Source organism: Falco rusticolus, chromosome 7 (genome assembly GCF_015220075.1).
Source record: "Falco rusticolus isolate bFalRus1 chromosome 7, bFalRus1.pri, whole genome shotgun sequence".
NCBI classification, from domain to species: domain Eukaryota; kingdom Metazoa; phylum Chordata; class Aves; order Falconiformes; family Falconidae; genus Falco; species Falco rusticolus.
In genome coordinates, this window is record NC_051193.1 from 1,124,532 (window position 1) to 1,147,153 (window position 22,622).

The 22,622-nt window shown below is 44.3% G+C and overlaps 1 protein-coding gene across 20 annotated transcripts in view; it reads left to right on the forward strand.

Annotated features, from left to right (window-relative positions):
- The window catches only part of BBS4 (Bardet-Biedl syndrome 4), a 48,264-nt gene extending 26,059 nt beyond the window's left edge, over positions 1-22,205 (forward strand). For 14 of the 20 annotated variants that reach the window (XM_037394624.1, XM_037394641.1, XM_037394642.1 and 11 more), the window contains 11 exons: positions 688-741; positions 2,497-2,624; positions 4,445-4,499; positions 6,005-6,073; positions 7,330-7,482; positions 7,614-7,785; positions 8,263-8,332; positions 12,270-12,411; positions 12,795-13,005; positions 13,410-13,674; positions 15,071-15,156. In XM_037394624.1, the coding sequence (XP_037250521.1) occupies positions 688-741; positions 2,497-2,624; positions 4,445-4,499; positions 6,005-6,073; positions 7,330-7,482; positions 7,614-7,785; positions 8,263-8,332; positions 12,270-12,411; positions 12,795-13,005; positions 13,410-13,660 (1,305 nt within the window). In that variant the 3' untranslated portion in view covers positions 13,661-13,674; positions 15,071-15,156. Of the gene's footprint in view, positions 1-687; positions 742-2,496; positions 2,625-4,444; positions 4,500-6,004; positions 6,074-7,329; positions 7,483-7,613; positions 7,786-8,262; positions 8,333-12,269; positions 12,412-12,504; positions 12,726-12,751; positions 13,006-13,409; positions 13,675-15,070 lie in introns of those variants that run through there. The other 6 variants (XM_037394625.1, XM_037394631.1, XM_037394626.1 and 3 more) reach the window with 5 other exon arrangements.
- The last annotated feature ends 417 nt before the right edge of the window (positions 22,206-22,622 follow it).

A 22,622-nucleotide genomic window follows, 5' to 3' on the forward strand; every position in this document is an offset into this window, starting at 1 on the left:
GAAGTAGTGAAATGCTTACTAGAATAGAAATGAGGAACTAGTGGACCTTGCTTTTTGGCTCTCCAGGATGTGTCAGGGTGGGGAAGGTGACAAGTAGCCTGTCTCTTAAACTATTGGTGATGGATTAGAGGCATGATTGTTCCTTACAGTGTCACCAGAGTGTTTAGGATCCCTAGGTGATCTTCCTGCTCTCTTGCAAAATTGTTTAAGATGCCAGAGGGTTATCAGCCCTTCTGGTACTCAACTTCTGTTATGGGAAATCAGGCACATCTTCAAACTTTGTCCAGCTGGGTGCAGCATTGTTCATATTCTAATGACTGTACAGGTGGATTGAGAGCCACCCATAAGGGCAGCTTATCTAGCGTCAGAGATCTCCCTGGGAACTGAGTCACGTCTCAGTGAAGAAACTGGTCTTTGCTCCTGGTTCTCTGAAGAGACCATTGTCATTTCTGTGATTTTTGTCTCGGTGGCCTGTAGTCTTTTGTGTACAATCACATTTAAGCTCTGTAGGAAGTAACTTGAATTTAAAGGTTTACTTGATCTACAAAGCCAGAAGGGTGTGGGCAGGCACAGAGGTCTCCCCATCTGGGTCAGTGATGACTGTTATCGCTGGCAGATTACGTAGTATGTATTTCATACCTCATGCTGATTTGGTTTTGTTTGTGGTTTGCTTTTTTTTTCATACAGGAGATCAGACACAACCTGGGTGTGTGCTACATGTACCTGAAACACTTCAACAAGGTAATGCAAATGCTCTTCTTATCTACCTGACAAAGAGGAAGCAGCACTCCCAGAAATTTCACTTTCCTTGGTAGTTTGAAGTTGATCATTTGCAGTGATAGGTATCAAGGAAGTTTTTTTCTTCAGCATTTGTTTGTGGGAGCAAAACTTTGTGAGCTGTCTCTGTTTTCATTTGCATGTTGAATTACTTTGAGTCAGCTGCAAGTTGGATAAGAGTGAAATGGAAGTTAGCCTTGTTGCAGGTCAGGAGGCTTTTTCTGAACTAGGATTTTTCGGAGTGTTTCTGGTTTGAGAGGGAATGTTTGAGCAACCTCAAAGAGCTGCCTCAAACCAACTGTGCTCCAACAAGAGCTGCTTGTTGAGCTGTTACTGAGCCTTTTAAAGCCCAAACCGTAAAGACTGCTGGTTTTGTGAGGAGTAGCAATCCGTAAAGCATGCCAGTTTCATCTTCTTTAAGAAAGAGCAGTATGATGGTAAAGACCCAGACCACTGCCCCAGCATACAGCTCAAACTGCTGCACCTCGTGCAGAAAGTTTGTGAAGGAAACTGCGTGCCCCTTGGGTCTGGCAGGATTCAGAGAGAAGAATTATGGGGTTGCTTTTCCCTTGGTGGAAAGGAATTGTTCCTGTGTCTGAAGCTCCTTTTGCACCAAGCCTGGGGGAAAAGCCACAAAAGAGCATAGTAGTGTGGGCAGCACTAACTTTATTAGCTTGGTAGCTAATAAAGAAGTTATTGGAAGCTTGAAACGGAGATTTGTTTCCAGGTCTGAGGACACCATTCCCAGCTTCTCACTTAACACCCCTCAAGGTGCTTGTGGTGAGCACTGAGCTGTCTCTGATCCTGTGGGATTACTTTGTAAGGGAAAAACCAGCATTTAGTAACCCTTTGTTCCCAGTTTGGCCCACTGCTCCATGCTGCTCTTTCTGGTACCGAACTGTGGCCCTGGCAGCAAACCCCTGCTGCGTTCTTTGTTTGAGGCATTGCTGTAAAGCGGGAAGCTCTGGAGTATAGGGTCATACTTGGAATTTTGTTGTCGGCACTCACACCTTCCTTGTCTGAGAGGTACTGGTCATGCTGGGCAGCAATACTTCGGTGAGGACATCTAAAATACAATGAAGCCTTCGGGGATGACTGTCTCTTCAGTAGATGCTGGTAACAAATATCCCATGTTGCAGAATTACCGTGTCAGCAATTCTTTTTCTAATATATCATGTTTTCAGAGACAGCAAGTGTACTTTGCTGTCCTGCTGGCTAGGCCTGAGGAGGTAAAAGGAACACATGCTTCAAAGCGTCTCTTGTTGGAGGGGATTGGTGTGTGCCTGATGAGAGCTGATTCACTCCTCTTGTTTACTTGGCAATCCATTCTCATTGCTGGAATAAGCATTTTAGTGAAGAATAAACTGCAGTGTACCTGTTAACCTAACAAATCTGGAGCTTCCCTCAAACCAAATCAACTAAAATACAGAAACAGGCCCATACTGCTCTCCTCCTTGGGAGGTCGTTGCCTCTTGGCTTGGTTTGAAGCACAGCACGCTGCCTTTTTCTGTCCCTAAAAGTACATGGCTCCTGATGCAGAACTTGTTTCAACAGTTAGCTGGGCTGGGTTTTGCTAGCAGGGTTCTCCCAGCGCAGGGGGTGTTAGCTGTTCTTTTTCGCCAGCTGCTGGGGATTCCTTTGGGCTATTGCTTCACTGAGGTCTCTGTAATCACTTTTTTTTTTTTTTTTTTTTTTAATTTTCTGTGGTTGTGTGTTTAGGCACAAGACCAGCTAAACAATGCCTTGGAGCTCAACAGACACGATCTGACTTACATGATGCTGGGGAAAATTCACCTATTGGAGGGGGAGACGGATAAAGCCATTGAAGTCTATAAGAAAGCTGTAGAGTAAGAATATATCCTTTTTCTCCCTGCCCATGTCCCATCCTATGCCAGGAGACATTTGATTGGTGTCCCAGATCTGAATTGAGGACATGATTAAAAAGCTAATGGTAATTATAGTGTCTCTGTGCAAAGCTGGCACTTTCAAGCTCTTCAGCTGTCTCTGCTCTCAGCTGTAGTCCTCCTCCTGCTGACAATGTGTCAGGCAAGAAGGTAGCTGTTTGAAGGTCTGCCAAAAAAAAAGTGGAAAAACAAATGGACACAGATGCCTGGGAGCAAACCAATCCAAAACTGACTTCATAAATCCCAAAGGTTTATCTAACCAAAAGATCTAACCCCGGGTGTCTCTCTAACCCTGATGGTCTGTCAAAAATGAGTTGCTGGGTTTCACACACTGTTTTCACTTGGAGTGATTTGTGTGTGAAAGCGTGTGAGTAGGCAGACTAGAGATGGCGATGGATTGGTGCACAGTGAATTTCTCCCACCCCATCACTGTTTCTCAGAACCGATTTATCATCTTTCAGGGCATTCCTGAGCATCTGATTTACCAATGCTTTTAAAATGTAGTTTTGTAATGGAGACAAACAGTAAAGAAAAGCAGGAGCATGTCGGAAGCCACTGGAGGATCTACATTTTGTACTGGCTTTTTCCACATACTGTTTCCTTACACGTCTGCTTTTGGCTGCTGTCTAACAGTATATTGGGTTGGGTAGACATTTGGACTAATCTAGAATGTTTATTACGTAAATAATCCTTGCTAAGCATTTTACCAGGTTTATGTATGTTATCTTGGTGCTCCCCTGCCCTCCCTTCTTCCTCACTCCTGTTTTTTTGTTGTTGTTCTCATCTGCCTGTTACATTTTGCCTGCTGTTACCAGCTGCAGGGTAGTCTGCCGTTGCTCTGTGTTTATATACCGTCAGGCACAAGCAGTTTTGTTGTGGTCGAGGTTTAAAGGTGCCAATGTGACTGTGCGTATTAGATTTCTTAAATCTTGATAGCAAGGAATTGCGCAAGGAATTGAAAACTTACTTCTGTTGAGTGAGACCACAAACAGTGTGTCCCTTCCTGCTTTTTCTTTTTTGTTGTTGTTTTCATCCTATTTATGTCTTCAAAAGCTACTGGAAATGGAGATGCTTTTAGAAGGATTCACAATATTGCTGTGTGAAGCTCATACTAGCAGTGAGGGACTGGGAGTTGCATACAGTGATTGAAAGACCTTGGGACATATTTTTTCAAGCTTGTCTGTGCTGAATGGAGCGGTGTGTATGGCCAGGGATACTGTCTGAGCACTCTGGCCTGTGGGCTGCAGTGTAGCACAAAGCTGTGGTGAGCAGCTCACAGCTGGTCTGCAAAACCAGGTTTTATAATCTTTTTATAGGGTGAATTAAAAGTCTTACGATGAGTGTGTGTAGGATACATCAGAAATGCTGAGGATTGCCTGTCCTACATGGCCCGAGAGGCTTGGAATGGATTTACAGGGTGGTTTATGGGAGATGATGGAAAATCCCATTTTGTATTTCCAGGTCACTGATGCAGACTCGCTTTGAAGCTTAACAAAACCACATTATCTTATTATGCATCCGGATCTATTTCAGAGCTGTGTTGACTTCCCATTTATATCTAGAAGACATCTTGAAAGCTTAGGTGTAATATTGTTCAAAGGAAGTGTCCGTGGTGATGGTTGATCTAGTATTTGTGTTTAATAATAGCAGTTAATTTCCTGGAGTGATACTAGTATAATGTAGCTTCAGAATTCTGTGTTCTGTTTATACATTGTTCTAGAAGGGCTAAGAAGCAACACAGCTCTCTGGCTTTTGTATTACAGGTTTTCTCCAGAAAACACAGACCTCCTTACAACACTGGGGTTACTTTACTTGCAGGTACTAAAGACTGTTAGCCATTATGTGAACCTAATTATTTTCAAAATGACCAAGTTTATTTTTTTGTAGCGTCAATTTCTATCCACCTTTCCGTGACTTGCACACATTTCTCTAAAGACTGCATTTAACAGGACAGAGTTTGCTTTTCTGTATCTTTTTTTTTTCCTTTTGGTGCTAAAAGCAAGTTGATTTCCTGGACCTGAGCCAGGGCAGGAATTCTGTTTGGCAACTGCCCTAATTCTGTTAGAAGTCCTCCAAGTGTAACAAAACGTGTCTACTCATTACCTTGTTTCTGGAGCAGGGGTCTAGCAAGTTATTCTCCTATAAAAGCAGCCATGAAATTGTTAGTGTTAATGCACCATAGAAGAAAATCTGACTTGATTTAAATAACAAAGGCACCTCATCACTTGGGTCTGTAAAATGTATGGGAAGCACTGTCTGATTTTTCCAAAAGTAAGCTTCCCAGAGAGTGAACAAGCAAAGAAGAACAGACAGTAGTGCCCAAAGGGATTGATGGGCTAGAAAACTTGCACCAAGTGCTGATTTGGAAAGATCTTTAAGCATTTCCCTAATCCTTTAGATGCTCAAGTATAAAATGTAGGTCTTGAAAAAAATTGCCTTGCTCTAGAGATAGGGAAAATTAATAGGAGCCTTGGATGTCTTAAGTGGCTATGTGTGGATTTAGAAGGGAATATGATATGGGAAGGGGGATCTGTAAGATAGAAGTAGTGTGAGTATAACATTTGCCCTGTGAATTTAGCCCCCAGGTCTCTGCGATGTGGTTCATTTGTTCAGTTAATCATGGCTCTGGATACATACTCACCTTCAGGAGTTTAAAAGATGCATCTACAGCTTTCCCACTTGCTATTAATTGCAGAAGGTCTGGACTCTGATGCATCAGTATAATTGCTGGAGGGATGGATGGGCTTCTTATCAATTTTTGTGACCAAAAAAGGACACCAGTATCCAGATTTTTACTCTGTTTGGACTGGTACAGTTCTGGCATAACTCAATTGAAAACGGTAGGATTTAAGTGATTCTAAGCAGTCATGTGCATATATATGGACAGAGTCACGCCCACTAACACTTGCAGTCAATTAGAAGACAAGAGAAGACTTTCTGATGTGGAAAGAGTGCCCTGGGGAGTAAGGAAGTTGTGGTCAGGGAATCAAGGGTGTGCAAAGCCGCAATCTGTAGCCTCTCTTCTAGAAGAGAGGAAGGAGCAGAGGACTATCAACCCAGAGCTCACTCCTGTATGGAAAAATCAGAGCACAAACTATATGGAAACCTTTGTTTTGGTCAGAACAGTGAATCCGGCCCAGCAAAATTAATTTTTAGACTCTGTTTTGTAAAACAAGAACATGTGTGTGTAATGGAAGCACTGTAAAATTTGCTTTTCTGAATATTTAACTGAACTAGAAATTCTAGTGCCCCAAAAGCACGTGTTCTCCTTCTTAACCTTCCTTATTCCTGAATTTCTGATGCTTATTTACTTCTTTTCCTAGCTTGGGGATTACCAGAAGGCTTTTGAACACCTTGGAAACGCACTTACTTATGACCCAGGCAACTACAAGGTATCATGAGGAGCTGAATGATGATAAGACACATCTTAAAGCTAATTCCAGTATCAGAGCTTTGCCATCTATATCCAGGGTCTTAGCCTGAAGAGGCTGTAAAGGATCATGCCCGGAAAGCTTTCTTCAGTATACATTTCTGGGACCTTTCCCTGGGTAATGAATTGGATGTGTGTGGAGGTAGGGAAAGTGGAGGAGGCAGAACATGGGATGTTAAATTTATCCCTTCGGTTTATAATCTGAAGTTGCACCAAAACCAGGTGGAATTTACTTTGGAAGGAAAGTCTTGTAGATATTGTTTCAAAAATCCCATGAGCTGTGCCTGGGTCCCTATGACTCCTAGGCACAGAGCACAGATACAAATGATATTGTATGATATTATTCTCCCATCTGCTAATAACCCTGTCTGTGGTTCCAGCTGTTGTTGTATACAAATGTGACTTTTCCTTGGCTCCAGTCTGGAAAGCCAAGCTTGGCATCTAGGTTTCATTCCAGATTGTGAAACTGCTTCCCTTTTTAGGCATGTTGCTTCATTTCTCTCTGTCTCTTTTTTTCCTCCTGTACAATGTTAAAGATGTGGAGTACAGAAATGTGAGGTTGACAAATGATACATGAGTGCGAGCGAAATGTTGAGAAAACACCTTTACACTTACAAATTTTATTTGTCACTGTGAAATATTATAAAGGACTTAACTAGTGTGGTTTAATTACAGTGCGTTGCAATCACTTGGTTTTTTTCCCCATGCATATTTCCATTAATTTTCAGTATCAACCAGTCAGTGCAAACTAGGCTAGCTTTGCTGCATGTGTCTTGCTTGAGTATGTGTTACTTTCCACTAAACTTGCACCAGAACTCTTTCTATCTGTGCTTGTTGGTAAAAAAAGTCTGTTAGTGCATTGAGCTTCTCAGAGATTTAGACTAGAAATCTTCTCTCCTAGGAGATACTACTGACACCCCAGAACATACCCTAAGTGCTTGTCATGTGGCAGTATTTCTGAGACAGTTGTGATCAAGATAGTGCAGGAAGAAGCAGACTCGAGTCCCTTCTTTACCATGTCTTCTGCTTTGTGCTGGGAGATTATCTTGAGTCCCCATCTGCTCCCCACTGCTGGTTTTGGCAGCTTCTAGAAGAAAACCCCTGAAAAAGCTGGTTGCTCTTGAGATAGCTTTAGTTTATTCAATTTGTCCTGTTGTCTTCTTGCTGTATTTGGAAAAGCACAGTTCCTCAGTTGGTCACTCTTGTCTTCTCTCAAAGGCTACTTTGGCAGCTGGCAGCATGATGCAGGCCCATGGAGATTTTGATGTTGCCCTCTCCAAATACAGGGTGGTAGCCAGCACCGTGCCTGAAAGCCCTCCGCTGTGGAACAACATTGGGATGTGCTTCTTTGGGAAGAAGAAATATGTAGCCGTAAGCATCTGGGTTCCTTTCTTTTTTCGTCTGTAGCTAACTTCATGCAAGAGCAAGATTCTTCTTGTGGCAGAGGCAGGAGGTCTGCTCTGGCTGGGCAGTGTTACAGCACATTTATTCCTTTTTTGAAGGCTATCAGTTGCCTGAAGAGGGCAAACTACTTGGCTCCCTTTGACTGGAAGATTTTGTACAATCTGGGCTTAGTCCACCTGACGATGCAGCAGTACGCATCTGCTTTCCACTTCCTCAGTGCGGCCATCAACTTCCAGCCTAAGATGGGAGAGCTGTACATGCTCCTTGCAGGTGTGCAACGCGCTGTTACCCAGTTCCGGTGGACATCCAGCTTAGGGGGTGTGACATTAGAGAGACAGAAAGGTTGGGCTGAAGTAAACAAATACTGGATAAAGGCTCTACTGAGAAGCTGTTCCCCAGTAGTTCACTGACAGGTAGAAAGTCTAAAGAGTCTGTTCTCTCTCTGGTGAATAGGAAGGTTAAATTGTAGTCAGATCAAGGTTAAATATTAGAAAAGACTTTCTACATGTAGGAATTTGGGTTTGGGTTGCTTAAGGAGTGGGTGTGGATTTCCAGCACTGGACATTTTTGGGGTGAAGTAAGATAAATATTTGTCAAAAGTGACATTAGTAGGGTTAAGCCTGGCAGCAGTCCAGACAACCCTGCTAGCACCTATTTATTTTACGATGTAACGACATTCAGTATTGCCCTAGAAATGAAGTCCTTGAGAAGCATCAACTTGTGTGTGCACATTTTGCTTTGGTACAGTTGCTCTGACAAACCTGGAAGACGTTGAGAATGCAAAACGTTCCTATGAGCAAGCTGTGGCACTGGACAAGTAAGTCTTAATCATATCTGTCAGTTGTTTGATCGTGTTGCGTTGCCTCCCTGCACTTGGTTTCCTTTGCATGCTTTGTCCCTCAGTCTACTTTGACCCTAAACGCTTTGCAGTAGGGAAATGTTTTTATTCCTGCAGCTGCACAAGTGACAGCTTTAAAGTCACCATTTGGTTTTTTGGTTTTTTTGTTGTGGTTTGTTTTTTTTTTAATTTCAAGTCAGCTCTGAAAAATGACATGGAAATGTCTGAGAACAACCCAAAGCTGGTTTTTATTTTGCTTTTAGCTAGTGAGTCAGTGGTGATGACTTTGGATTCCAGTCCTCCTTTCAGTGAATATTTATATACAGTGGAGCAGATTCAATAGAAGAAAACCAGTCATCCCAGAGTATTTTGTAACCCCAAGTCTGAGCAGTGTGCAGAGCAATGAGATGCTTGGGGTAAAGCCTGTTCTGAGTTGGGCAGAAAGAAGATTTTAACTGGGAGAATGAGAGCAAGAAGTTAGTGTAAGGCATATCGAGGGGCAGCAGTGTAGCCCTTTCTCCTCTGTTTTGTTGACAATGCCTGTTTGCAATCTAGCTCTTAAAATCAGAGCCTTTGGTTTCAGAAATGTTAAGATGAGCCTTGCAGTATTTCATCGTTTCAGGCAGAAACCCAAATTTGTCTCAAATTTAGTAATAGTTTTGTCTCTCTCGCCAGTTTACTGTGAATATTTGCATATTTAGAACAACGGGCAGGGTGCTCCTGCGCCTGGGGGTCTGTGAGCTGGTGGCAGAGCTGGTGCAGGACTCGCTCGTCTGCAGGGGCCACTACAAGGTGGCATGAGAAGATGCTGGTCCCTTTTCCTCTGTCCTCTCTAACCTAGCGGCGCTGGCTAGGCTTAATTTTAGGAATTATGGAAGTTCCTAAGCCCATTATAAAGGGCAGCAGGTTTCAAAAAATAGTGTTTGACACTGGAGTGCAGTTCTCTTCGCGAAGAGGTGCTGTAAATGCTCTCAAGTGCTTCCTGGGAATTACATGGCTTGTGTGCATGCCAGGGCTCTTGAATCAGCCCTGCACAGCCAGTACACATCTGGCACTCAAGTTCTTCATACTTATGCATCAACAGAATTACAAGGCAAGTTTCAATCTTCTACATCTGTTTGAAATGTCAGTAGGTCTGTGCAGCCTCCTTAGAGGAGCTGCACCTGTGCAGACTATGGTTAAAGAGGGTGTTTTGCAATCGGTCATTCCTTCCAACATCACCAAGTCCAGACTCCTTTGCCTGGCTTTCCTAATCAGCCTTCCATACCTAGCAGGGCAGTACAGGAGATTGCTCAGACTGCTTAGTCATGAATTTGTGTGCTTTGGTCAAAGAGAAGGAATAGAAAGTCAGCTCTACAACTTTGCCTAAGTATTTGGCACTACTGTGATGCTAGAGCTATGTAGTCTTATGGGGAAAATAAAACCTCATCAAAGCAAAACCGAATGCCAACTGCCAGGGACTGCTGGGAGGAATATCCAGACTTTGTTAGGCTTGTTCAGCTGACATACTGTGTATTTTAGACAGTTACTGTGAGGCTGAATCCACATCCCCACAGGCTTTCTTTGCTGGCATATTATGAACTGTTTGGCTGGGATGCAGATAGCCGTGTTTGTTTCCATTGCCATAAATACTTCTGTAGCAGCACTGTGACATTTGGTCTGGGTGTCATGCTGGGGTCTGGAATGGAAAGCATCTTGGAAAAATCATTAAAAAAAGGTGTTTCTTCTTAGTACTCGTTCTAGTTCATAGCTGTATTTTTGTTCAGTGGTTATTTAGATATTGATTTTTTTTTTCTGTGATATTGCTTCTCTGCTCTTGAAGGCAAATTAGCTTCATACGGTTCAATTAATTTTAGAACTGTCTGTTCCCAGATCTGTCTGATCTCTTCAGTGTTTTGTCGTGTGGGTTTGGCTTTTTGTATTTTCTTTTTTGGCTTCTTTTTGAGGAGGTGAATAGGTGGGGTTTTGATTATTTTTTTTTTTTTCAGACCTTACTTCCTTTGCTTTGGCAAAGACAGCAAGGAGGGTTGTTGTGGGTTTTTTTGTGGTGGGATCAGTGTTCCAGTTTTACAGTTAAAGGAAAACCAATGGTTATAAATGCTATCAGATTTCTTCTAATAATCTGCCTTGCAGTGCTGTCATGTAACTTACCAAGGATGGATAGTCACGGCCTGCAGGTAACTTTCTTTTTCTTGAAAGTGCTAGCAGAAGCCTTTCTTTCTGCTCTTTCCACAGAGGATGGTCTCTCTGCCTTGGTCCCCCAGGCACGGATACTGGAGTTCTTGGATGGCTCCAGTTATCCCGGCTACACTCCAGGAGAGGGCACCAGTCCCTCGCTCACATTTATTGAGCAAACTACAAAGCATCTCTCGCTGACCTGTGTGCAGCGACACATGGATGCAGCTCCTCTGCAGGGGGCTGTGGGTAGACAGTAATCTTCCATGCACCCTGTCGCAGCACTCTCCGAAGTAGCCGGCTGCAACAAGGTCTTTTACCATCACATACCAACATACTCTTAATGCTACTCTGCTGCCTTCTTCTTGTCCCTCCTCTTCCAGGGCATGTATTCTCTCTCTTCTCTCTGCTTCTTCCTCCTCTCTCTTCCTTGGCTGCCCAGCCTCCTCACAGAACCAGCCACAGCTGCACCTTGTCTACATCAGCCAACCCACCGCACCTGAAGCCAGCCCACAGCTGTATGTTATCAATGATAATTAACCCAGCTTCATCCTTCTACAGCACCCCTCGACAGCTTGTCCCCTGTTCCGCCCAAATGCAACCTCTGCTCTTCCAGGTCTCATCCTGCAGCCTGGATGAGCCCAGCATCTGCATGAGCTCCCATGCTGGGGCTAGTGACCCTCTTGCATTTCATTCCTTTGTCAGGTACTACACGTGCATTTTGCTTTTCCAAAATAAGGGTGAAATTCAGGCTGCTAAAGAATGGTCAGAATGTTTGTTGAGTGGGGCTTGTCAGGCAATTAAGGAAGGATCAGCACCCTGACAGCTTCACTTAATCAATTACAGAACCAAGGGAGTCAGCAGCTCACTCTTTCCCCCCAGTTTAGTTTGCTCCCACTTCTGGCTATGCCAGAAGAAGAGTTGATTTCTGGGTTAGTGTATCCTAGTGAAGAAAATGGATACTGTGGAAAATGTGAATATATGGAGCAATTTTGCCTTTTTGAAATCTTGATGTGCTGTTCTGAATCAGGAAGGGAGGCAGGACTGTGCAGGATAACAGTATTATCTGCAGTGCTGGTCTCCTCTTTGAGTCTTTCGTTAATAGGTGTCGCCTACAGTTTCTGTGTAACAGTACGTATGGTTATGTATGCTTTTACTGGGTGAGTGGGAGAGGAGAGGTGAGGAAAATTAAGTGTAAACAGCATGTTCTGTAGCATGTTGAGTTGTAAAAGACTGTCAATAAGCAGGAGTGTGTTCCACTGCCCTGCCCAATGACAAGCTGCTCCCCTACAAACTGGGAGACCTGTGAGAACCTGAGATAAACCAGAGCAGAGGTCAGCTTTCACAGTGTGATGGAAGGCCCTGGCACTGCGCTACCTGCCCCAGGGCAAGGGGCTGGCAGACCAGGCACTGCCTGAAGACACTCCTGAGAGGGTCCCCAAGTGCAAAGAATTGGCTGTTGCAGAGAAGACCCTTGGAGGGGGTAAGGCAGCTAGCAGGGTCGTTTATATTGTCCTTGACATTGGGATACTTTGCTGAGCCCAGGCACTGGGTTTCTCACCAAGCGTGTGGGACTGGCTGTGCAGCCCCTCATCTGCTTCATGGTCAGCGTTCCCCATGGCTTGCCTGTGCCAGACAGTAAGGTGTCTCCAGCTTTGCTGCTTAGGCACCTTTTAGCGTTATTCAAGTCAGGATAAGTGTTCTCACAGTGAATGTGATGCATCCTGTGTGTTTGCTGCAGGTGCAACCCCCTCGTCAACCTGAACTATGCAATTCTGCTGTATAACCAGGGTGACAAGAAGGGAGCCCTCTGCCAGTACCAGGAGATGGAGAAGAAGGTCAATGCAGTGAAGGAGAGTAGTATTCTTGACTTTGACCCAGAGGTATGTGCCTAACAGCTGTCAGCAGGAACTAAGTAGCTGTGCTAAGACTGGCACAAACAAGGGGGAAATTTTATTTTGGATTCCAATTATTAGGAAGAAGTTCTGCTTACAAGATTTTCTGAGTAGAGCAGTTGCCTGCTGAGAGCTGCTTGCTTCATTTCTGCTGTTTGAAGCCCAGTTCTTAAATCAATACACAGCAAGACAAGATTCCCTCTTAATTAACGGAATGAATTAGCGGTGATGTTTCCCTTGAGCACCAAGGCAGTAGCCAGCTCTGCACAGCTCTCCTTTTTTTCACTTTTTTTTTTGGTGGTGTTGTTGACTTCATTGTTGCCTGAAGTGTTCCTGTTTACAGTGGTCTTCTCTTTTTGCTTCTTGAGAAGATGGTGGAGGTTGCCCAGAAGATGGGAGCTGCCCTGCAGGTGGGGGAGAGCCTTGTCTGGACTAAGCCTTCTAAGGAGTCTAAATCCAAGCAGAGAGCTGCTCCGTCAGGAAAATCCTCTGGCGCTCAGCAGCCTTTGGGCTCTAACCAGGCGCTGGGTCAAGCCATGTCCTCAGCTGCAGGGTATGGGAGATCTGTGCAGCTTCCCCCAGGTGATTCTCTTTTGCTTCTCTTTTTAAAGTACAGCTGTGGCAGGGGAGCAAAACGTGCCTTTCTTTGCGTACAGCAGGGGTCCTCAAACTATGACCGGTGGGCTGGATATGGCCCCCCAGGGTCCTCAATCTGGCCCCCAGTATTTACAGACCCCCCCGCCGGGGGTTTGGGGGGAAACCAAGCAGCCGCAGATGACTGCCTGCCACTTCATCCGCGCTGGCCCCCTGGTTAAAAAGTTTGAGGACCCCTGGCATACAGAGTTACGATGTGTGTTTAGGAATGTATCGATTGCTTACACGGTAGCGATGTCAGTGTTTGGTAATAACTTTCCCAGATTTCTGAGTTAAGGGAGTGTGTAGGGAAGATGCTCTCTGTGGTGCATTATACTATTGTGTTTTTGCAGGGGGGTGGAAAGGCAGTAGTTTCCCTTCCTGCCTGAGCCACAATCGGCAAGCCTCCATTAGTGTGCAGTTGAGACCTTGCTCTGGAAAAGGGGCGGTTTCAGAAACTGGACATCTTGTCTTCCTTTGGAAGAAGCCAGGAGCTGACATTTACAGACAGGCTGCTGGAGAGAAGGGAAATGATGGACAACTCTCTGAAGCGCTTTATCGTATCATTTCTGTTACAAAAATAAGTGCAACTGGATTACTTTGAAGCTGTCCAGCCAGGTCCCTGCCTTGCACATGTTTCTGGATTAGCTTTTAGTGCGGGCCAGTGGACTGAAAGTTGCTCAGGAGATAGCATCAGCCTTAGAGGGCTTACGCCAATTATTTGTATGTGCTTGCTTCTTGCTGGGGCTGGGTAGGAGCATCTCCTGAGCCACCATGCACAGCCCAACCTCTGCTCGCCCCTTGGCTTCTCTGGGGGAATGCGCTAGAGATGTTGTTCATCATCGTGATTTTCTGTTACTCTTAGTTGTGTTGCCCATGGGCTGAACCAGGAGAGAGGTTGTGTAATCCAGGCCTCCTTCATGGGCACCCCTAAGGACCTGCTCCATTTTTCACGCATGGAATAAAGTTTCCATGCAGGGAAGACTTAGCCAGAAAAGCTGAAAAATAAAACATAACAGGAATTTAGGGCTTACCCGAAGGACTTTATTATCCATATCAGAGAAGGGAGCTGGTTCATAACATCCATTGTCAGCCTAAATCTTAAGTGTAGAAACAACTTCTGCGGCGAATGAAGAGACGGGACGCAGCTTGATGCAAGCAAGATGTCCATTTATTAGTGATTTTCTTGCAATTATATACGTTTCTACCTTCTACATATTACACACTGATTGGTTAAATCTTGAGCGTAAAAAACACTGATTGGTTGATATTTAAGGCACACCGTTAGAACAATAGGAACTTATTAGTTTATCTTGACATAGCAATAATTTCTATTCCAAGGTTAGGGAGTTTCTTTCTATGCGGCTTTCTTGATTACATATCGGCGCCATCCGTTCCCTTATCTGGCTACTTGTTTCTCTGTCCGTCTGGTTGCCTCCTCAACTGTAACGGCTCAGGGGTCTGCAGTTAGCTTGTTCCTTTGTTCCCAGGGCTTGTGCCCTATGAGTTCTAACAAGTCTCTATTCATCAGGCTATCAGTACTTGGACTCTTGTCCTTGAGGCCTTGTCCTACAAGCTTCAGCATGAAAGTGTCCTATTTTGATGCAATAATAGCTACTTTACCTACCTGGAAATTATCCCTGAGTTTGCTAAAACTGTGAACTGAAAACAATGCTGTGGTTTTGGCTCCAGCTTGAGTATAAACTGGCTTCAGTGGAACTGTTTTCCTTTCTAAAGCACGAGTTAATTCCTAAGTTTGTACTGACTTCTCGAAGCAGGCCAGCTGAATAAGATACTGTACCTTAGCCTCCCTTTGGCAGAACTCGGGGTACTGTAAGGTCCCTGGCTCTCACAAAAGAACTGAATGCTATTGTTAAGCTAATGCTAGACAGAAGAAATCTGAGAGTAATTAAAAGCTTTGATTGTTCTGCCTATCTGTGCTGCCTGGAAGGGCAAAAAGAATAGGCAAAACATGGGTAGTCGTATAGTAACAATAATGGTGTTCCCTCCCCAGATGCTGGAGCATCACCTCCACCTGCAAAGCCTCCCTCGCTGCCTCTGGAACCAGAACCAGGCTCAGAAATGAGCCCTGAGGAGACCTCGGCACCAACAGGGGATGAGGAACAGAAGAAAGAAAAGCGCAAGAGCCGGCAGGCAGCAGACTAGGCCAGACTTCACTCAGGACAGGCAGGTGCAGGAGCATCTCCAGAGCTGCCTGCTGACTTGTGGGGAAAGGGACTTGCCCTCTCCCCCGACCCACAGTGGCTTCATCCCACTGTCAGTTAGTCTAAATGCAGCTGTTTTCTGTTAATGATTTTAGCACGTGGTCTCTACCTTGTCACAAGGAGTCCTTGCAGCAATCAGAAGAGGTTTCTGCGTAGCTGTTAGTGTGGTCACAGCTGGCTGCAAGAGACAGGAATGGAGATCCATCTCTCCATGGAGCTGGCAGTCTTCAGTGTCTGGGTGGCAGTCCTCCAGTACATTCAGAAAAGCCAGCAGCAGTGACTCAGCATCCTGCACCTCAAAGAACCCCTTCCAGTAGCTGAACTTGTAAGTGGCTGAGGAAACCCTCCACAGGCTGTAGTAAGGTCAGTGGTACTACGCTGGGAGAGGGGATGAAGGCAGCGCAGCTCACCAGGGCAAGTGCAGGCAGTAAGCCAGGCTCAGGACCAGCGCAGCCTGGCTTACTGTGAAACAGGGGCTTGTCACTCCCCGTTTCACAAGGACAAGGCTTTGTAAATGCTTTGTGAGGGCAGAAAAAAGGAAGCTGAAGCAGCTGGGAGCTGGCTTTCCTGGCCAGGGCAATGTCATGGTCACGGGGCATGAGAGGCACTTTAAAGCTCATGTTTTCCTTAGTGGTGGCAGCCATGAAAGGCAGGGGAGCTGCACAGGCCAGGGGAGCTGGTTTAGCACACAGACCAGTGGAGGATGGGTGGCTGAAGCAGACCTGCCGTGCTGGGCTGACAGCATGTGTGTTGGCCAGCTGATGGAGCTGGCTTCGTTAAGATTGTTCACCTTCTGATCCCAGGGTCATCCTGTGTATTTCCTGAATCCAATCCATTTTAAAGCATAAACTTCTGTGTGGTAGCTAAGAAAATTGCAAAGCTGGCCCACAGTAAGACAAGATGCTGGCTGTTCTAGAAGCAGGCTGGCTGTGGCAGTAAAAAAGTCCACTGTTTGCTGAGAAATGGGGTGAACGAGCGCAGTGAACCTCTGTGCATGTGGCTGGAGATCTGCCTTGAGAATTGGTATTGCTCGGCATGGCGGGAAAGATTGGTTTGCAGGGAAAAAAAGAGCAAGCCTTTTTGGAAAAGACGATATGGTCATCTTCAAAGCTAAATTTAAATTGTTTTAGTATGACAGCAGCCATGCTCTGAATAATTTAGTTGTACCCTCCTTACAGCTGCATTTTAGGAGAAATCATTTATGTGAGCTGGAAGGCAACAAAGCAGCCCACTGGTGAGCAGAACAAGGAATTTTAATGCCCATGTGATACTAGACATGTATCTAGACATGAAAATGTTTCTATCCTTGAACAGCAAAATCTTAGCCCTCCTTTTCTCTGCTGCTATCAGTTTGCTGTCTCTGGGATGTCTCTGGGATTTATCCAGAGCTTGATACGGGCCCTCAAAACAACTGCTTTTGGGACCTAAAGGTGGGATCATCATATATAAAGAAACAGTAACTGGGTTAACTGTCGTTTTTCTCATCTTCCCCTCTGTGCTGAGAAGTACACAAAGCCATCATGGCTGTGAGACTTTTGACCTGAGTTTTCCAAACAGAAGGTGTAGCACTTCCCCAACAAAACTGGAGCTTCAGGGTTCTCTGTGTGTGCTGGTTAAGCCACCCAGCTTTTTAAAATGTATCTATCTCCTGTGTTTAGTTCTGCACCGTTGCATTGTATTACTCCATAATTAACAAGCCCAGCAGAAGAAAGTTAGTAATGGAAACGTCTCTGTAGCAACAAGGTAGAAGCAGCATGACCAAGGCTCTGGATACATTAACAGCCTTCAGTTGTGCTGTGTGGGTAGCTGCCATTAACCAGGATGACATTAATGCATCTTTAGACCACAACCAGGAACTGAAGTGCTATCCTGCTCCCTGGAGAACACCAAAAGAGTAGGAACCCTTTCTGTTTTGATTGCTAAAACTGCCTGCTTATCTCAAATGTGGCTTTTTTTTCCAGCTGTCCTTTACTAATGGGTTTTGTATTGGTACAGCTTGAGGGTAGCACTCCTGTAAGGTTTCCCTCGTGCTAGGAGTTGAAGAAAACAGGATCTTTTGTGGAACACTGGCAAACTGAAAGAAACCAGACAAGAACCAGTGTAAATTGGTTGCAGCAATTTATTCACATTAAAGGTTTTACACTGAAAGTTACTGCAGCATAAATGAGTGCCTGCGAAGAAGTTAAGATTGCAGAGCAAGGGTAGGCTGCGTATGGGAACCCTTTACCTCACCCCCAAAACTTTAGTGCAAGATTACAGTTGAGTGCTGTAGTCCTTCAGCCTTACTGCAACCACACGGGCTTTCAAGCCATGGAAGCTCCAGTACAAGGAACAGTGATGAGAACAGCGTGATTACAGGTAGGCGAGCACCAGCATTGCTGACACAGGAAGATTTTCCCTCCGTCTGCTTATGACCCTCTGTTTTGATTTTACTAGCTGCTTTACCCTGCCTTCTGCTTGTTGTAAAAAAAAGACTGCATCAAACTCATCTGCTGTATTCAGTAGATGGGAGCAGGCCCTGTCCCACCAGTGCAACTTGTTACACCTTCTTGGCTGCTAGGATGCTTTTATAGGGTAAACCTTACATGTTTATGCACAGGGTGTATCACATTTGAAGGTACTGTAAAGGTATTTAAAATAAATATGTATTTTGGTGAAAAGCTTATGCAGATGGCGAACCAATTCTTCTGTGAAAAGGAGCTCTAGCACCTTGTTACTTTCTGGATTTGAACAGAGCAGAAGGAAGCTTCATGTCTAAGGAAACATTTTAAATATGTAATTACAGTTGGATAATAAATAGAACTGCAGTTCCTTGTCCTGTCCCCTCTCCTCCTCCTGGGTATTGTGACGATGGCATTTGCATACAGTAAATGCATAGTATCTTTATGGAGAGCTTTTTTTGTGCTACCTAATGATGAGAATGAGGCTGTACTGTTCTTTCAACTGGAATTAAGCAAGGGATTCTTCAGCAGGACTGTACCAAGTCAGTTAGGGATTCTGGAAATCACACCTTATATTCCTAAACCTGTTTCTGCCATCAGCCATAATTCTTACCTTCTCTTCCCCCCCCTCCCCCCATAATTGAAATGTTAAGATGGAAAAGAATTAAGAGCTTAGTTTCTAAGGAAGCAGAAATCATGTGCTTTAGGACTTCCCCCCAGCCCCCTGCTTTTTTGAAAAAATGTCTGTCATTAACCAGGTTAAATCATACAGCTCACAAGGTAGACTGCAGCTTGACATCCTCACAGGAAAATAATTAGAAGACGCTCGGAACAGCAATGCCTGGGCAGTTAAGACTTTGTTTCAGCCAAAAGTAATGAGCTATCCATCCAGCAACATGTATGCAACCCAGACAAATCTGGTTCTGAGGTCCCTGAGATGCTGAGTTATGACACAGGCAGTATTGGCCTACACTTGCCCTGCTCCTGTATGTGATCTCGTTCACCCAGCTGTGGTCACTGACAGGCAGCACTGAGCAAGGTGGACCGCGGGTCCTCCTCAACATCTTGTTCTGGCATAAGAGGTTAAAAATTTAGATTTCCCTGCTGGGAAGTGGGTTACAGTTGGCAAAGCGTCTTCTACAGAGACAGATAAGCCTTAGTGCTGAATGAAGAAAACCAAACTTTACTAAGATAATAAGCTTGACACAAACACACTGCAAAGAGAGCACGTATTGTAACAACTAGTTCATCTGCCAAGACTGTTTTATATAACACACACAGTTCTGACATAAGGAAAGCTTTATCACTCTCAAACTGAACGGCACAAACACAGGTGAGATTTGAACCCGCTTTTACCCAGGCTGCCCTGGCCAAGAAGCAGCTTTCCTGAGAAATTCACAGGGGAGGCTTTCCGTGTATTTTTTTTTGTATTTCCCCCACTTGTATTTTAATAAGATCATTCCCCCTTAGCTGCCAGCATTTGCATTCTTCAGCTGCTGTAAGATCTTCTCAGCAAAGGCTGATATTGGGCTCAGTTTTCAAAGCAACAGCGAGCTGTTTGGAACAGACATCTTTCCAGGCTTCCGGCACAGAAGGTAATGGCCATGCATGCTATTTCCAACTTGCATTTGTTTCCTTTGCTGAGAACATCCTCCCACTAGAGTCTGGATCAGTAACTCCCTGAGAATTCAGCCTGGATGGCGCTGAGGATCCACCTGAGATGTTACGCAAGAAAGTTCTCCACCTGCTGTGGAAGAGAACTTCATCTGACATCTCTGAATAGACAGGAGAGCCATCATTTCTGGCTCCAAGATCAAGTTTTACTGATGAGTTTAATCAGACCCAGAACTGCTGAAGCAGAAAGGAGGGAGAAGTGATGAGAGCAGGACAAGGGATATGCTATGCAGAAGAACACGTTGCGACTAGGTTTCCTCTGCCCCTTATCACTCCAACTTTAAAAACAAAAGAAAAGACTACTACTTTGGTGTGGTCACAGGTTTAAAACTTAACTGTATGCTTTTACCAAACACCTAACTGCACTAAAGAAAAGCACTATTAATATGGCTTGAAACAAACATTCACATTCAAATACTGATTTAATACAGGACATAAGAACAATCCAACTAAAGCCATAAAAATATAAATACAGTATTTTCCTGTTTTTCTACTTTTCTTCCAAGTGTACTCAAAAACTTCATGAGTTTCCTTACACCAGAAATAGCAATGCAGCACACTGTGTGACAGAAGTACGTGACAGCACTGCTTCAGAACAGATTGCTCCAAGCACGTGTATCAGCAGCCGGTGCCAAATACCAACACAGCTGATCAACATGGAGACAGTTCAGTTGCTCACTCGTTGAAAACAGCATCAGCGCTCACCTAAGCTGCAAGCTCCAAAACGGAGCCCAACAGCACAGAGGGTTAAAAAACTTTTAGGGTAACTGGAAAGAGTTAGTTGCCTTGTACCAATCATGCAAAAACTGTCCCATTATTGACTTTTTAAGTTTTTTGTCAGGACACAGCTGGAAAGGTCACCCTGTGGCACATGATTCTTGATAATTCAGTACCTCATTACAGAATAAAAAAGAAAAGCCAACCACAATTAGCATCAGTGGATATCACAGTTTAAAAATCTGGGGGTTTTATTTCTGTTATTGTCATTGGGAGGCGTACTACAGAGGTGGCTACAAAAAGTAACCCCTTCCTTAGGCTAACTAGTCTTAAAATAAACTTGAGCAGAAGATACCTGATAGCAAATACATACACACTGCTGACAGTTTTCCATGAGGTTGTGGAGATGGACCTAGTGCTCTGCTGCCATCCAAGCTCTGGATTCCAGTAGCTGAGAAGTGGAGTTGGACTCTAAAGCAACATCTAACATGGCTCAAAGCAGCTGATGAGGTCTTTGTTAGAGGCAATTCATAAAGGCTATGGCAGACCATTTCAGCACCAGTTCTGTAAAAAGAAACTAATGAGAAAAGAGGAAACTTAACTGCACCTCACATGCCACAACAGCAGATAACCAAAGGAAAATCAAGTAATTCCTTAGCAATGCTGTGAAACTCCCCTGGAGAGGGGGAAAAAAAATTTTGGATTTGGGGTAGGCTCTTCTGTAGCCAGGTAGCAATCGCACATTGCCATGGGCACAGCAGAGAAGCAGCATATCTTTTCAAAGCCTGCCAGCCTCCTGTGGTTCATGCATCTCAAATAAACCGCCACTTGACCTCCAGTAAGCAACATACACAGAAAAGAGACAAAGCATTGCTCGTTTTTGAACAAGGGTAAGACAGAAAACTAAACCCAACGTGGCTCCACTGGCTACAGGCACACAGAAGTACAAATATCAATGTGCACAAGTTCTGTCACCTAGAGAGACACTAGCTTAGTGTCATGATGGTGAGCTCATCTATTGCATCTTCAGCAAACTGTCAGAATAAACAATTCCAGTGGAACCCCTTCTGTTCAGGGTATGAGGCCAGGTGAGGTTTGAGTCATCCATCACTGTGGATTTCAAGGTATGAGTAACAGATGAGAGCAAACACAAGTTGTAGAGACAATCAGGGGAGCACAGAGATCATTTCAAGCCTGGTTTTGAAGCTTTGGTATTTTTGCAACTTAGTTCTGTTTCTTCATGGTAATGAGAGATCAGGATTTTTATAATCTATTAGATAAATGTGTTTAGAAATCTCTCACCTACCAAGGACTTTTGTATTTTACAAAAAAAACACCTCCAAACCAACCAAACCCCAAACCCCACAAGCAATAGACATTTCAGTATTTTTCCTCTATACAGACCAAAAAAATCCGCCTAGCTATTTCCATTTCTGTTGCTCAGCACGGTCTGTTAGAAGACCAAGCAGTTTTTCTTTGCTGTCGCTACTGTAGCTGTGCAGAGGTGTGGGACAGCCTACACGTCCAGAAGGATTTCAAGAGACTCTGCAGCCCTTACTGTAATTAAGTCAGGAAGGCAGAGAGGAGTGAAGCACGTCGTGTTCACAGCATGTGAAACATGAAGTGAAGAACAGGCTGCTGGGTCCTGCCATTCAATTCAGTTTTATTATCATATAGATTGTTTCCAAACTTATCAGGGATACCAACAGCATATCTGATTAACAGGTCACGCTTGTTAAGAATTATCCTTGGTAAGTGAATTTGGTGACCAGGCGAGCTCTATATGCCTGATCAAAGCAGATACATAGATAGAGCAGCAATCTAACCAGCACGAGCTACTGCCATTTGAGAAGTGACTCACGGTGCCGGGAATTTGCAGCACACCAACAACAGGCCAAAGAAGAAATATTACCTGGTGGGAAAGAACAGGAGCAGCAGGAAGGAAGGAATAGTAATAGTAATAATAATCATCATAATAATAAAATAAAATTATTATTTTAGCTTTTAGGCCCAGATGAATTATTCTAAGCAAACCTCCTTTTTGATACTTGTTTACAGCAGTTATTTATTCAGAGTAGTTTAAAAAAAAAAAGGGAAGAAAAAAGGTAATTTAGGCCTGTAACACTCCTGTTAACTACAAGCATAGCTTACCCTTGGGCAAGGTCTGTTGGTGCAGTTACGTGATCCGAAATGGCCATAAGGCAATGTCAGTCTAATCAGCCTCTCACATCCCTGCAAATGTTTTTGGAAGAGAGAAGTGAAATACAGCAGCAGGACTGTTGCTAGTGACAGCTTGTGTGTATTTAGTTTTGTTTTGTTTCCAACTTGAGAATCCACACAGCTTGGCCCACTGTCAAGGAAGTGGGACCTAGCGTAAGCAAAGGATTAGTTCTCCAGCTGGCAGGATGCATGGCCTTTGGTGGTCCTAGGGGTGGTGTGCCAGAAGGCTACGCTCAAAGATTGCAAAATAACCTTGCTAATGGCCTCAGACCTTTTAGACAGCTGAAAG